The 15141-nt window shown below is 39.4% G+C and overlaps 4 protein-coding genes across 4 annotated transcripts; 3 read left to right on the forward strand and 1 right to left on the reverse strand.

Moving 5' to 3' along the window:
- The first annotated feature begins 1172 nt into the window (after positions 1 to 1172).
- LOC113471783 (nodal modulator 1-like) lies at positions 1173 to 2181 on the forward strand. Its single transcript, XM_026831194.1, has 2 exons — positions 1173 to 1357; positions 2073 to 2181. The coding sequence occupies exons 1-2, from the start codon at positions 1215 to 1217 to the stop codon at positions 2179 to 2181; spliced, it is 252 nt and encodes an 83-aa protein (XP_026686995.1). The 5' UTR covers positions 1173 to 1214.
- Positions 2182 to 2290: 109 nt separating this feature from the next.
- On the forward strand, positions 2291 to 6984 carry LOC103519788. Its single transcript, XM_026831128.1, has 8 exons — positions 2291 to 2349; positions 2544 to 2728; positions 3224 to 3405; positions 3846 to 4129; positions 4773 to 4932; positions 5536 to 5548; positions 5933 to 6065; positions 6966 to 6984. Exons 1-8 carry the CDS (start codon positions 2291 to 2293, stop codon positions 6982 to 6984), a joined length of 1035 nt encoding a protein of 344 aa, XP_026686929.1.
- Positions 6949 to 8023, forward strand: LOC103519799 (nodal modulator 1-like). Its single transcript, XM_026831188.1, has 3 exons — positions 6949 to 7090; positions 7495 to 7550; positions 7740 to 8023. The coding sequence occupies exons 1-3, from the start codon at positions 7011 to 7013 to the stop codon at positions 8021 to 8023; spliced, it is 420 nt and encodes a 139-aa protein (XP_026686989.1). The 5' UTR covers positions 6949 to 7010.
- Positions 8024 to 10332: 2309 nt separating this feature from the next.
- LOC103519810 lies at positions 10333 to 14813 on the reverse strand. The gene is made up of 3 exons (XM_017448406.2): positions 14767 to 14813; positions 14239 to 14370; positions 10333 to 10581 (listed from the first exon to the last, which is right to left on the reverse strand). Exons 1-3 carry the CDS (start codon positions 14808 to 14810, stop codon positions 10455 to 10457), a joined length of 303 nt encoding a protein of 100 aa, XP_017303895.1. The 5' UTR covers positions 14811 to 14813; the 3' UTR covers positions 10333 to 10454.
- Positions 14814 to 15141: the final 328 nt, after the last annotated feature.

A 15141-nucleotide genomic window follows, 5' to 3' on the forward strand; every position in this document is an offset into this window, starting at 1 on the left:
ATCGATCCTTAATAAATTATCTTTCCTTCATTTTAATTTATTTTATTTTCACTTCCAGATAATGGGATTCAGTGTACAAGGGCGGATTCTATCCAGTAAAGGAGGAAGTCCAGTGGCTAATGCAGTGGTTTATATTGATGACCGAGAGATCACCCGGTCAGGCCGAGATGGACATTTTACTCTGGACAGTATGCGAACCGGGACCTATAGATTGGGAGTCCGTACAGGTAATGTCAATGTCTCTATCTCTCCCTCTTTCTCGCTCTCTCCCTTTCTTTCTCTCTCTCTCTCTCTCTTTCTCTTCCTCCCTCCCTCCCTCCCTCCCTCTTTAACTCTCTTTCCCAAATATGAAACAAAGGTTTTTCATCAGCTAATGTTAGTTTAAGTACTTCAATACCTACCCCTCCATTTGATACTTCATATCCAGTGTTGAACGCTGTACACACGATAATATCTCCCAACTTGGTCTTCCAAACTGGTCTTTCTACAGATCGTTGAGTGTATACGAGTGTGCACGTTTTATTTGCCCAAATTCCAGGTGTAATCTCAGCGACTACCTTTTTTATGGCTTTTAAAAAATAGTCCTCACGATGGTTGACTGCGGTTCAGGACGAGCCAATTAAACATGGCTACTGGCTAGAGACCATCACCCCGGTGTATGGCAGAAGAAAAATATCCTTTTTTTTATTCTGCCATCACCATTCGACTACAGCGGAAGCCACTACAACAACAACTCCCTGGTTTATGTTACAGAGGACATGCGATTTTCCGATGTTGAGATCAAAGCCTCGCCCGCTTCCACCCAACTCCCTCCCCTCTATCCCACGGCCTACAAGGTGTGTGGCCAAGTCCTCCCTCCCTCCCCTGAGGCGGTAGAACCCCCCCGCCTTGTGGTTTTCACCTCGTCCTCCAATGGAGAGGTCGTGTTCGAGGAGACGTGGAGCAAGGAGAGAAGTGGCGAGTTCTGCTTGTTCCTCAGCCCGGGCAAATATCACGCCAGTATATCTGTGCAAATACGTATTCCGCAAATGTAATAGAAAGTCGTGTGATGTTCACACCAGATTTTTTTTTTTTTTAGTTCGAGTCGAATCGTGAAAGGGATTTATTCGAAAATTCCCTCAAGAGTAAAAAGTCCCGCACGATAAAAATTGCAACTTCACATCAGTAAAAAAAAATCAATTTTCAATTTTTCAGGTTTTTCATGGAGTAATAAAATGGCTTTAAATTACTTTTTCTTTTGTATTTTCCTGTTCTGTGCTCTTTTAATAAGCTTTTCAGAAGCCGACGACATTCTGGGATGCAATGGATTTATCAAGAGCAATATCGAAATCAATTTCACCAAAGTAGAGATCAAATTGTAAGTATGGGGAGGATCCCTATTTCCTAGACTTGTACGTTGTATTGAGAGCAATGTAACCTGTCAGCCTTAGATCCGGTCTCATGGCAATGGATATAAGATACCCTTGTGGTTGACATGCCTGTAATCTCTAGGACAAGATGACAAAGATTAATAATGTTCAAACAGTAGGTATCTGGAATTACCTACTTACCTACATAATGCATAACATTGTTGGTGATTATTAACATTACCTACCCTTGGGGTGTGGGCACATGACTAGCTCTAATTCTTAGGCTGTATTAATCAAATTTCCGTTTCTCCCACAAGACTAGACTCAGTTCTTGGGGTGTGGGCACATGACTAGCTCTAATTCTTAGGCTGTATTAATCAAATTTCCGTTTCTCCCACAAGACTAGACTCAGTTCAAGACAATATATTGAGTTTTTGACCTGAGACCTGAGAGTATTTACTTATTTTATTTTTTAGAGGTTTGAGAGAGGGAAGACTAATGGCTAAGGTCTTATTGTCCCAAAATTGAAGAGAGAAGGAGGACAGAATAGGAGAAAGCCAGCCGTTCCAAGAATGAACCTTATCTCTTTTAGGATGAAATCTGCCTGGGTGGAAATTGAACCCACAACCTAGTTTTTGGAAACTCACAGACACACTAAGGTATTTAATTTGCTTAGCTGAAATGAACATTGAATAAAACCCTTAAGTATTATCTCTTCCTCAGGATGACCAAACAAGGCACTCTGAAGGATCAAACTGAGTGTGCACCAAACAATGGCTATTACTTTCTTCCCCTGTATGATAAGGGAGAATATGTGCTTAAGGTATGTTGAAGATTTATCTGCTGTTTCAACATTTACTTAGGTTTTTTTTTTTTTTAAAAAAAAAATTACACCACTGAGGTTTTACTCGTATTGTGAGGTTTTCTTTTGATTCTATCAAATGTATTACGAAAGACCACATCTTAACTTAACACAAACCACTGAGGTTTTACTCGTATTGTGAGGTTTTCTTTTGATTCTATCAAATGTATTACGAAAGACCACATCTTAACTTAACACAATAGTAATACTTAAATAGTAGGACTAGTAGAGCCCAGTAAATTGTTGCTTCCAATTCCCCTTTTATACGAATGATTTCAGAACTATTTGACTAAAAAAAAAAAACTAGGTATTCATGTTATTTTTCCTTTCAGGTTCGCACCTCTCAAGCGTGAAGTGATAGTAAAAGATTCAGTGGTCACCGGTATTACATTCTCTCAGCTAAAGGCTGAACTGAAAGGTCGCGTCCAATGTCTGGACCCAGCACTTTGTGCCAACTTTGTACTGCACCTGAGAAATACGGTGACCGATATAACCGTGCATGATGTGGTGGTTAAAAGTGAGTAATTTGTAAATTTAACTTTATTTATTTACAATTTCTTTTTTTACACATCAATATTAAAGCGCTGGTTTGCGACCTGGAGGTGGTAGAATAATTCTTGTTTGTAGAACCTTCTTCTAACCATGGAGTTGAATGGAGCAGGCACTTGGAGATCGATTGGTTAATGTTATTGACTCCAGACTCAGAGATGTTGAGTTTGAATCCCAGCTAGGGTGGAATTTTGTGGGCAATTTTTCCGTTTTTAGGTAGGTAAACATGGGGGGCGTAAAATGCAAGTACAAATATTTTGGGGGGTTTAGGGGATTATAATGCTCCATTTCCCTCCATATGGTTCTGGTTCAGCTTCTGGTACTTACGATAGATTTTAGACAACTATTCTGCAATTTTTATTTGAGGGAAACTATTTTGTTTTATTAGACGAACAGCCCAATATTTGGGTTGCCCAGTAGCTTGCATCATTACAGCTGATGATTCCTGATTTGTTTCCCCCAGATGGCGAATACTCAGTGTCCAATATATTACCCGGGGAATACGAGGTTATCCTACAGAATGGTGGGGAGTGGTGTTGGGAACAGGAGACTGTGAAAGTGACGATCGATTCTCTGGTAGCCGTGGCTCCTGATTTGAAACAAACAGGCGTGGCCGTATCCTTTGTGTCTTCCCATAGCACCAAGGTAAGTTATCCAATGCTTATGAATAAAAGTGCTTCTTTTATGACATTGTAGCATCAAGGTAATTCATAGGAATTTCAACTGTGTTAAGCCAGAGTTTGTTTGGCTTTTCACAAATTCCACTCGATACAACATAGTCACTTTTATGACTCGAACCACTAACTCTTGAAACACCACTCTCAGTGGTGCAATGTTTACCGGAGTGGGAGTGGACTGCAGACCAAAAACCAAATCAAGCAAAGTGTAATAATTGGGAAACTACGTTTCTAATATTCATTCATGCTTGTTACAATTAAAATTCCTTCCTTACCGCTAACTCTTGAATTCGAAGTCCACCAAACTAATTTCCACCTTACTAAAGTTGGTAAGGCTGCTTTAAGCAAATATATTATCCTAGGAGTATACAAGAGTTATAAAATCTACCCTCTTTCCATAATTCCCAGGTGAAATATTCTCTCAACTCGAGCGCTACTGGTAAGGAGATCTCCGGTGAGCTAAGTCTATCTGAAGGCGTAACGTCCACATGCGTTCCTGAGAACGGCAAGTATGTGTTTACTCCTATCGGTTGTCATGGTTACTCAGAGACGTCTTTCAGATGGCAATCTGGACAGGGGCCAGTAACCTTGAGTGCTGTCAGTCATCAGTTTACGTCCAAGATTGTGACGGATAAGTCGGTGGATGATTTGTATGCCAATGTGATGAACAGTCAGAACCGACTGGTGAAGAGGTGAGTTTGAAAGCTAGCTGAGACGAAATACTCTTTAAAGTACTAAAAAAAAGAAGATTGTTCCTCGGTACCGCTTTCGCATTACTTCAAGGCACATTCTTTTTACATACATGTTTATCCAAGAACGGAAAAAAGAAGATTGTTCCTCGGTACCGCTTTCGCATTACTTCAAGGCACATTCTTTTTACATACATGTTTATCCAAGAACGGAAAAGTTAGGTCAGAAAATTTCCGTCCTGGCCGGGATTCGAACCCAGCACCTCCAGGTGGAGAGTCGGTGCTCTTGACCTCTTAGCCACAGAGGTGGGCTCTTAAAAGTACTAAGCGTCAATTTTTGTTGGACGTGAGACTTGCGAATAGGACTCTGGTCACCTTCAACTGAACAACTTTGCGTGAGGTTCATATCCTGAAAGCTGGGAGCTATTAAAAAGGCTGTGTCTCCTTTCGATATTGAATACAGCATGGAAAATGCTAAAATATGTTCCATATTGTATATAGGTTTAGAAAAGTTTAGACAATAGAGAAAACGAGCTGATTTACCAGCTAAAAGTGGCTGCCTCCATAGTCCACAGTCAAAATACCTATGAGTTACGACCCTGCTTTTACATGCATCAACTCATGATTATTGTAATCTTCCCCTCAGACTGGGCCCTCTGAAGGTGAAAACCTCCTCACCAGGCCACTATGAGTATGAATTCACACTTCACCTATCTCCCCATGAGCAGATCACAGTTCTCCCCTCTGCCTCACTTCTTATATTCTCTCCACGCTCTATCTCCTATGTGGGACACAACGATTGTCAGGTAAGCCGGAGTAGCATAGAATATTGCTGGAATAAAAACAGAATAACTTGTTGGGTAAGCTAGAATAGAATAGAACATTGCTAGAATAGATTGTGGGATATACCGGAATAGAATAGACCCTTTGAATGCTCCGTTTTGTTCAGGACAACTTTGCCGATGATGTCCAATAAAAATCGTCGAAGCAAAAATGGTTTCGGGGAAACTCATACTGAATTACTGATTTTTTTAATAGGTTGACTTTACGCCCGCTTTTACAGGCAATTACAAAGCCAATAATCCTAAGTTTTTGTATGTACACTAAGTGTGATATAATAAGGATTTACATTTTTGTTTAATGATATTTTCCTTATCTGCGAAATCCAGAGCTGAATTATGTTTATTAAATAAGGCCATGGCAGTGGGCAAAGTGGAGTCTCTGTAAGTGGGACTTTGATGAGCTTCTCCAGGGGAGAAGAACAGAGGGTCCTCCCTCTGGCGTAGTCCGATGATAGGTACCCTGATTGAAATGTAGTCCATTGCAGACGGAATATCTATCTTGTTATTCATGATGTTATATAATAACATGAGATAGTTGTATTCCCGCCTGCATTCCAAACTCTCCAGATCCAGGTTTTCAGTTAGTTGGTTATATGAAATGGCATAGAGAGATCAACTATTATTGTTCTTTCACGATCGTCGTTACAGTTGTCTCTAGCAAAACTTACCTTTTTCCCCCCTTTTAGGCGCTTTAACACTATGGATAGTAGGTCGTTCGCGTCGTACCTTTACACTGCCAGAAGAAGACCAGAATATCCTCATGCATGAAGCAGATTCCTCAGTTGGTTTGTCGTTTGTTTGTCCCTGTATTCCTCGATTTGTTTTGAACGCCGATTTCGATTAAGTTTGATAAAACTAAAACTATTGATTAGGTTTTCGATCTCAAGTTTTTTTTTTTTTTTTTTTTTTTTTTTTTTTTTTTTTGGTGTTTGGGGATTTTCTGAAACGGGCAAATTGATCGAAGGCGTTGTCAAACCTCCCCTGGCGGATGTAGAAGTGAGAGTAAGCAATGAGATGGGCGTGCAGATTGATAACCGCACTACCAACTCGCAGGGGAAGTACAAGTTTGGTCCATTCAGAATGCATGAGCAGTTGGTGTGAGTACCTAGTTACCTATAGTGTTTTCTGTATATTTTACTTACTATTTGTCTATTATACCATGTAACAATGTAACTTGAAGTTACCAGTCTAGTTATCCCTAGCAAAACCTTGGAGGGTAGAACGCCTTCCTTGAAAGCGCTAGGTTGCGGGTCCGATTCCCTTCCGAGGGGGACTTTATCCTAAAGTTCCTAAACAGATGAGGTTCGTTCTCGAAATGACTGGCTTTCCTATCCTGTCTTTCTTCGATTTTGGGACGATAAGACAGTAGTTACAGTTCCCTAAAAAAAAAAAAAAAAAAAAAAAAAATTTTTTTATATACACTACTTTTTTTCGAGGTCAATTACTGAAAAACCGAGAAAAGTCAGGGAATTTTATTTTTCCATTTTGGTAGACACCCTGTTAACCATCGCATCGTTAGGACTTGGGCTTGGTCTTTTCAAGCAGAGAGAACCCTTTGAAACTATCTAGAGGCTGGTTAGGGTTAGCTGTCCGTTGTCCTCCTCCCTGTTTATAGTCGCACAGCCAAACGCTAGTCTACTCTCTGTTTAACGTCCCCTATCCAAACAAAAATCGTAGTGAGCTTAATTGGTTCGTTCTGCTCCTGAACCGTAGTTAACCATCGCATCGTTAGGACTTGGGCTTGGTCTTTTCAAGCAGAGAGAACCCTTTGAAACTATCAGCTAGCTAGAGGCTGGTTAGGGTTAGCTGTCCGCTGTCCTCCTCCCTGTTTATAGTCGCACAGCCAAACGCTAGTCTACTCTCTGTTTAACGTCCCCTATCCAAACAAAAATCGTAGTGAGCTAGCCTAGTTAGCTTGGATTTAATACCATACAGTGACTTTAAACCTTGATCAAACAGTGCCACTGTGATTAATATATTTCCTATTTGTCCGCTAGGTGTCGTTCCTATCACTAAGTCCTAATGAGTACTATCTGAGACCCATGATGAAAGAGTACAAGTTCCAGCCAGCCTCCCAGATTATCAACGTCAGTGAAGCTGCTACTGCTCAGGTGAAATGGAGGTGAGTGGTATTGAAATAACTTCTAACTTGTGGATAGAGTGCGTTTCAGACTGTGTTTGCGTTTCAAAAAACTGAAAAAATCGTATTTTGTAGGTTAGTCCGTTCTTCTTGGCCTTTTATTTAAGAACTCGTTTTCATACACAAAAAGCCCAATCTGAGACTTAGGTGTAGGGGCTAAACAGCCCTAAAGGATGGGTTAATCTTTTACGAATCTACGGAGAACTCGTTCTCTTGTCATTTACTTCTCTTCTCTCCTGCTTCTACTTCTCTTTATTAGATTTTAATATTAGTACGTAAGCTTAGTTCTAAGTACCTAATAATCTCAGAAATTTGTAAAAATGGATTTTTTTCTTTTTCAATCCGTAAGTTTGTGAAAATAAAATTAAATTAAATGAAATTTACAGCGGGGTTCGCATAGCATACAGTGTCCTAGGTTCAGTAAGCTCTCTCAATGGCGAACCAGAATCTGGCATCACCGTGGAAGCTATAGGGGTCCGTGCGTCAGGCCTGGACTGTGATCAACTACAGGGGATTTTTTTCTTTTTCAATCCGTAAGTTTGTGAAAATGAAATGAAAATAAATAAAATTTACAGCGGGGTTCGCATAGCATACAGTGTCCTAGGTTCAGTCAGCTCTCTCAATGGCGAACCAGAATCTGGCATCACCGTGGAAGCTATAGGGGTCCGTGCGTCAGGCCTGGACTGTGATCAACTACAGGAAGAGGCCATCACTGAGAGCACAGGCCAGTTTCGAATCCGGGGCCTGAAGCCGCAGTGTAACTACGTGGTGAGAGTGAAGGCCAGCCCTGATGTGAATCAACATATAGAACGCGCCATCCCTGCTGGAATTCCGGTCAAGGTATGTAGCAGGAAATTATATGATTCTATTTTAAAGTGTTTTCAGACTTTGTTATTAGTTGAATTTGTATTGTAAGCTTCGTACCTGCCTGGTGCAGCATGAGTCAAATGGTGCAGACCAATAAAAGGTATGAACCTTACAATAGAAATTTTACAGAACGGAAAAGTTAGGTCAGAAAATTTCCGTCCTGGCCGGGATTCGAACCCAGCACCTCCAGGTGGAGAGTCGGTGCTCTTGACCTCTTAGCCACAGAGGTGGGCTCTTAAAAGTACTAAGCGTCAATTTTTGTTGGACGTGAGACTTGCGAATAGGACTCTGGTCACCTTCAACTGAACAACTTTGCGTGAGGTTCATATCCTGAAAGCTGGGAGCTATTAAAAAGGCTGTGTCTCCTTTCGATATTGAATACAGCATGGAAAATGCTAAAATATGTTCCATATTGTATATAGGTTTAGAAAAGTTTAGACAATAGAGAAAACGAGCTGATTTACCAGCTAAAAGTGGCTGCCTCCATAGTCCACAGTCAAAATACCTATGAGTTACGACCCTGCTTTTACATGCATCAACTCATGATTATTGTAATCTTCCCCTCAGACTGGGCCCTCTGAAGGTGAAAACCTCCTCACCAGGCCACTATGAGTATGAATTCACACTTCACCTATCTCCCCATGAGCAGATCACAGTTCTCCCCTCTGCCTCACTTCTTATATTCTCTCCACGCTCTATCTCCTATGTGGGACACAACGATTGTCAGGTAAGCCGGAGTAGCATAGAATATTGCTGGAATAAAAACAGAATAACTTGTTGGGTAAGCTAGAATAGAATAGAACATTGCTAGAATAGATTGTGGGATATACCGGAATAGAATAGAATAGACCCTTTGAATGCTCCGTTTTGTTCAGGACAACTTTGCCGATGATGTCCAATAAAAATCGTCGAAGCAAAAATGGTTTCGGGGAAACTCATACTGAATTACTGATTTTTTTAATAGGTTGACTTTACGCCCGCTTTTACAGGCAATTACAAAGCCAATAATCCTAAGTTTTTGTATGTACACTAAGTGTGATATAATAAGGATTTACATTTTTGTTTAATGATATTTTCCTTATCTGCGAAATCCAGAGCTGAATTATGTTTATTAAATAAGGCCATGGCAGTGGGCAAAACTCATACTCATAGAGATCAACTATTACTGATCAACGATTGTTCTTTCACGATCGTCGTTACAGTTGTCTCTAGCAAAACTTACCTTTTTCCCCCTTTTAGGCGCTTTAACACTACGGATAGTGGGTCGTTCACGCCGTACCTTTACACTGCCAGAAGAAGACCAGAATATCCTCATGCATTGCGCAGATTTCTACTGAAAAAATCTTCGGACTGAAAAAATATTGATGAAATCCACCCTGGTTGTAGTTCACTTTTATTGGGTTCCTCCTTTGAAAAATCTTGGTATTTGTTGTGGGTTGGATTTAGACTTTTGGTATAATTGACTAGGTGTATTCAATATTGTTAAGAGCATAAGATAGCGTTGGTGTCACTTGTGTACATGTGATTGTATACGAACTAATATCTAGATCTCCATCGAAATAAATTATTACTCGATTACCCTTTCTTAACTCTAGCTTGTAATGGATTCATGTAATTCCTGAATGACCTATACGGGTAGAAAATAATAAAATAGGTAAAACAGGAAAAAAAATAGTTTTCTATAAAAATAATATTTATTTTGTTTATTCTGTGTTAAAATAATTTATTGTCATTAATATCTATTATGTATTTACATATTTTGATCTCCAAATATGATTTTTATCGAAGGGAGTCAATACTTGAGCCATCCTATCTTTTCCTATTTCCCGCGAATAAACAGCTACCTACTCTTGTTCTCACGAAGCTGAATGTACCACATACTAGTTTACAGTACATGGCATTCTAACAATTTGTCGTCCAATTACCACATACACTCGGCGTCGCTGAACTTCAGTGTTCTGTGGGAAGTGTGTTGAACGTCAAAAAGCCGCGGGAAATATGAATAAAATTGAACCTTAATCCACGTTATCTGTATTGCTATACCCTTTATAGTTTTGTAACTGTAGGTAATTTATTTATAGAAATTCCAATAAAGACTTTGTTTTTTATTATTACCTAACTAGTTTGAAAAATAGTTCCAGGACATGTTTCTATTTACAGTTCTTCATCCAAAGTGCCTAAAATGTCTTCATATTTCACAGAATTTTTTACTTTGGAAATTTCGTTGGATTTTTTTTTCAAGGGTTCGGATGTCACTGTTCGCTGGGATTAAAAGTTCAACAGGTTCAAATTGACAGGGCTTAGGGACCGTTTACACTCTGGGTACAGGAAGTCACAATCTTGTTTCAGTAGGACATGTTTCTATTTACGGTTCTTCATCCAAAATGCCTAAAATGTCTTCATATTTCACAGAATTTTTTACTTTGGAAATTTCGATGGATTTTTTTTTCAAGGGTTCGAATGTCACATTTTGCTGGGATTAAAAGTTCAACAGGTTCAAATTGACAGGGCTTAGGGACCGTTTACACTCTGGGTACAGGAAGTCACAATCTTGTTTGAGGGTGGCGTTCAAATTGTGAACTGGTCTGTATTTCTCTAGGTTGACTCTGTGAACAAAATAAAAACAGTAAATTCTTTATAGATAAATATGATTGGAATCTTGGAATGCCGGAATCGTTTGGACATCTATACCTTTTATTACACGTCAATAGCGGATTAAAGGGCGGATGATCTAAATTATGGGCAAATATTTTTTGTTTATTACGACATTTAGGGACCCAAAAATGTCCGGAGGGCCCGCGGGTTCGGAATATAGTTATACCAGTAACTTTTTGTACAGTGTACAACATAAACCACAAAACTTACACCAATTTACAAAGGTACCCACGTATTTACCCGTAGTCTATAGGTACTGAGATGATGCACATTGCACAAAATAAAACTCCCAGAAAAAGGGTGGAGGCGGGGGTGAAAAAACTATTCTCTGAAAAACTTAAAAAACTCTGTGAAATGTTTCAATTCACAGCATCAAGCTGACCCTCTTTCATGTAAAGTGGTGTAAGGAGGTGTTCCTGGCTGCTGTTTAGGAGATACCGGACCAAACGCTCTTACTTCTTGAAAAACTAACTTGTTGATGTTATTAGTCATCATCTATTTCTACATAAACAATAACACATTAATTTCCTTTTAGTTGTGGACATAATAATATGTTCCTAACTGGTAATCACATAGAATCACATTCTAGGTAGGGTCCTAAGGTGTGTCCTATTGATTGTGGATTTCTTTGAAGACCGTCAAACGAATGAATCGTTTTGTTTGGCTAATCGTAAAAATATCCCAAAACCAAAATCCACATACCTATTGAAGACGCATCTTTAGCTTTTATCCTACCCTGATATTATAGGTGCACGACAGTAGTTAATGTTCGTAGAAGCTTAACCCATCCTTTAGGGCTGTCTAGCCCCTACCCTACACCTAAGGCCCAGATTGGGCTTTTTGTGTATGGGGTTAAGCAAAATATTATTGGTGCACGATAGGGGAAAATTGAGGTCCTCCTCCGAGAGACCTGAAGAGGAAAGGGCGAAAAGTTGCTGGCTGAAAAGTTTACGGGGTTTCTTCTTGTTGTTGCGTATGAAATTCACTAATTGATACACCAGGTGGGTGAATAAATGGTACACTTACCCTATATGTAAAACATAATGCCAAGTGTTTTTACTCACCCAAAATCATTTTAAATATTTTTTTGTTTATTACGACATTTAGGGACCCAAAAATGCCCGGAGGGCTCGCGGGTTCGGAATATAGTTATACCAGTAACTTTTTGTACAGTGTTCAAGATAAACCGCAAAACTTACTGCAATTTACCCGTAGTCTATAGGTACTGAGATGATGCACATTGCACAAAATAAAACTCCCAGAAAAAGGGTGAAGGCGGGGGTGAAAAAACTATTCTCTGAAAAACTTAAAAACTCTGTGAAGTTTTCGTTTCAATTCACAGCATCAAGCTGACCCTCTTTCATGTAAAGTGTTGTAAGGAGGTGTTCCTGGCTGCTGTTTAGGAGATACCGGACCAAATGCTCTTACTTCTTACCTACATACATTTGAGTAGAAATACTAACTTGTTGATGTTATTAGTCATCATCTATTTCTACATAAACAATAACACATTTCCTTTTAGTTGTGGACATAATAATATGTTCCTAACTGGTAATCACATAGAATCACATTCTAGGTAGGGTCCTAAGGTGTGTCCTATTGATTGTGGATTTCTTTGAAGACTGTCAAACGAATGAATCGTTTTGTTTGGCTAATCGTAAAAATATCGCAAAACCAAAATCCACATACCTATTGAAGACGCATCTTTAGCTTTTATCCTACCCTGATATTATAGGTGCACGACAGTAGTTAATGTTCGTAGAAGGTTAACCCATCCTTTAGGGCTGTCTAGCCCCTACACCTAAGCCTCAGATTGGGCTTTTTGTGTATGGGGTTAAGAAAAATATTATTGGTACACGCTACACGATAGGGGAAAATTGAGGTCCTACTCCGAGAGAACTGAAGAGGAAAGGGCGAAAAGTTGCTGGCTGAAAAGTTTACGGGGTTTCTTCTTGTTGTTGCGTATGAAATTCACTAATTGATACACAAGTTTACTCTGACCTCTTCACTTATATTCGTCCTGATGGATAGTAAGCTAGATAATGGTTGATAGGGTTTTCTAAAGTTTTCGTGCCCGAAGAGTCTTGCACTGAAACTTCTCGCTAAATTGATGTTGAAAGTGGGTATCACAACTTCTCTACATTTCACGCAAATTTACACCTGTTATTAGGTATGTAATGTGTTCATCATCTCAGTACCTACCTAGGTACCAAATAGATTTTGACTCCACTCATAGTCGACCGGCTGTCCACACATAGTCGACCGGCCATCAATCGATGTCGACTGAACCGTCCACACTGCCTGGACAACATAGATTCACCTCGTCGATCGACTATGTTTGGACACACTTTTAGGCAGCTAAGCTAAGTAGCTATAGAACACGTACATAACCACATAGTAAGCTAGATAATGGTTGATAGGGTTTTCTAAAGTTTTCGTGCCCGAAGAGTCTTGCACTAGAACACGTACATAACCACATAGTAAGCTAGATAATGGTTGATAGGGTTTTCTAAAGTTTTCGTGCCCGAAGAGTCTTGCACCGCAAGCATCAGAACAGGCATTATGACCGAACCAAACCAAAATTATAACAAGAGCTTAAAGTGGGTATCACGACTTCTCTACATTTCACGCACATTTACACCTGTTATTAGGTATGTAATGTGTTCATCATCTCAGTACCTACCTAGGTACCAAATAGATTTTGACTCCACACATAGTCGACCGGCCATCAAGCGATGTCGACTGAACCGTCCACACTGCCTGGACAACATAGATTCACCTCGTCGATCGACTATGTTTGGACACACTTTTAGGCAGCTAACCTAGGTATCTACAGTCCTGAAAAATTGTATCATCATACAATGTCTTTGACTTTTCTGTCAACGTGAAGCCTTGAACCCCCAGGCTTCATTGGGAATCATAATAACCGTGATGTGATATTGAGCTACTAATGTCGCACCTACCTGCCTACTTTTTTCACGAAAATCACAAATTTTCAGCTCTTACTAAAGAAAGAAGCGAACATTGTCCCAAGACAAAACCAAAACATGAAAAACGTTCCTTGTACTCGCCTTATCGTTTCTCCTTTGGAACTAAAACTAATGGGTGGGTGGGTGCCCGGGAAAAACTTTCAAATTAAATTAACCTACATTATTATTTTATTTTATTATATTATTTACTGAAAGACGAGCTCACCGGGATGCAAAAGCTTTCTCTGTTGTGAAGAAGTCGTCGAAGAGGTAAAAAGACCTGCAGCAGATGGTAAGTTTTGGGATTAAATGATAAGTGAATGAAAAAATAAATAATTGCTCTCATTAATGAGCGAAAAATAGAGCAGTCAGCTTTGAACAGTTTGAACTAGGTAGATTGCATCTCAGCTGGACATATAAAACTATCCAGTCACATGTGTATTTTGTGTATTGTAAATACCTACATTATGGGCTTGGTACGAGAAGTTTTTGAAAAGATTAAATAGGTACCTACCTAGATTTCCGTAATATCAATTAGGTACGAGTATTTATAAGTCATCCACTCTTCTACTTTTCTGCGCCTTTTCCCGTGTTCAAACGGGGTCGGCGTTTTTCATTATTAACTATAGATGAACTTACTTGAATGATTCCATAAGGTACTTCATGATGGGATTCTGAGCTGACGTGTTGTCCATTTCACACACCAACTTCTTCCGGCACTCCTCTTCTTCCAGGTTCAACACGTTGAATGTCATGTCCACGAAATCCACACTGCAAACACAGAATTCAATATTAACAAGCAGAACACAAAAGGTAACTTTCTGTAAGTACATATTATTACACTGTTAGCTTAGCCTCTCTCCGGAGCAACAGTCTCATGTTAACCAGTACTCAAAAGTTACCCGACCCACTGTTAGCTTAGCTTCTCTCCGGAGCAACAGTCTCATGTTAACCAGTACTCAAAAGTTACCCGACCCGAACTTCTGACTTCAAGATGAATAGCTCAGCCTTAAAGGGAATTTTAAGTTAGGTAAAAAATTAAATACGAAATACCTACACCACTGTAAAAAAATTAGCATTGGGTCATAGTAAGGAACATGAAATTGAAATAGGTAGTACAGGGTCAATCCCGTTTATTGTGTATTAATAATTACTTAAATCATTTACCTCTTCATCAGTTTGGCCAGGAATCCAAGGTCAAACGTATTCATAGCACGGCGCTCTTCTAGGTTCAACACGTTGAATGTCATGTCCACGAAATCCACACTGCAAACACAGAATCCAATATTAACAAGCAGAACACAAAAGGTAACTTGCTGTAAGTACATATTATTACACTGTTAGCTTTTAGCCTCTCTCCGGAGCAACAGTCTCATGTTAACCAGTACCTACTCAAAAGTTACCCGACCTAAACTTCTGACTTCAAGATAAATAGCTCAGCCTTAAAGGGAATTTTAAGTTAGGTAAAAAATTAAATACGAAATACCTACACTTCTGTAAAAAAAATTAGCATTAGGTCATAGTAAGGAACATGAAATTGAA

The sequence above is a fragment of the Diaphorina citri genome, unplaced genomic scaffold (genome assembly GCF_000475195.1).
Source record: "Diaphorina citri unplaced genomic scaffold, Diaci psyllid genome assembly version 1.1 scaffold67, whole genome shotgun sequence".
Taxonomy (NCBI): Eukaryota; Metazoa; Arthropoda; class Insecta; order Hemiptera; family Psyllidae; genus Diaphorina; species Diaphorina citri.

Excerpts from the sequence above, each read along its gene's own strand:
- LOC103519788 (XM_026831128.1), top strand. The coding sequence starts at position 2,291 with ATGTATTACGAAAGACCACATCTTAACTTAACACAAACCACTGAGGTT. Across the intron at positions 2,350-2,543 it reads ACTGAGGTTTTACTCGTATT|GTTCGCACCTCTCAAGCGTG; the intron begins GTGAGGTTTTCT and ends TTTTCCTTTCAG. Across the intron at positions 2,729-3,223 it reads GCATGATGTGGTGGTTAAAA|ATGGCGAATACTCAGTGTCC; the intron begins GTGAGTAATTTG and ends TGTTTCCCCCAG.
- LOC103519799 (XM_026831188.1), top strand. The coding sequence starts at position 7,011 with ATGATGAAAGAGTACAAGTTCCAGCCAGCCTCCCAGATTATCAACGTC. Across the intron at positions 7,091-7,494 it reads ACTGCTCAGGTGAAATGGAG|CGGGGTTCGCATAGCATACA; the intron begins GTGAGTGGTATT and ends TGAAATTTACAG. Across the intron at positions 7,551-7,739 it reads AAGCTCTCTCAATGGCGAAC|CAGAATCTGGCATCACCGTG; the intron begins CAGAATCTGGCA and ends TCAATGGCGAAC.
- LOC103519810 (XM_017448406.2), bottom strand. The coding sequence starts at position 14,810 with ATGAATACGTTTGACCTTGGATTCCTGGCCAAACTGATGAAGAG. Across the intron at positions 14,371-14,766 it reads CTGGCCAAACTGATGAAGAG|TGTGGATTTCGTGGACATGA; the intron begins GTAAATGATTTA and ends CTGTGTTTGCAG. Across the intron at positions 10,582-14,238 it reads TACCTTATGGAATCATTCAA|AGTCAACCTAGAGAAATACA; the intron begins GTAAGTTCATCT and ends TTTTGTTCACAG.
- LOC113471783 (XM_026831194.1), top strand. The coding sequence starts at position 1,215 with ATGGCTTTAAATTACTTTTTCTTTTGTATTTTCCTGTTCTGTGCTCTT. Across the intron at positions 1,358-2,072 it reads ACCAAAGTAGAGATCAAATT|GATGACCAAACAAGGCACTC; the intron begins GTAAGTATGGGG and ends TCTCTTCCTCAG.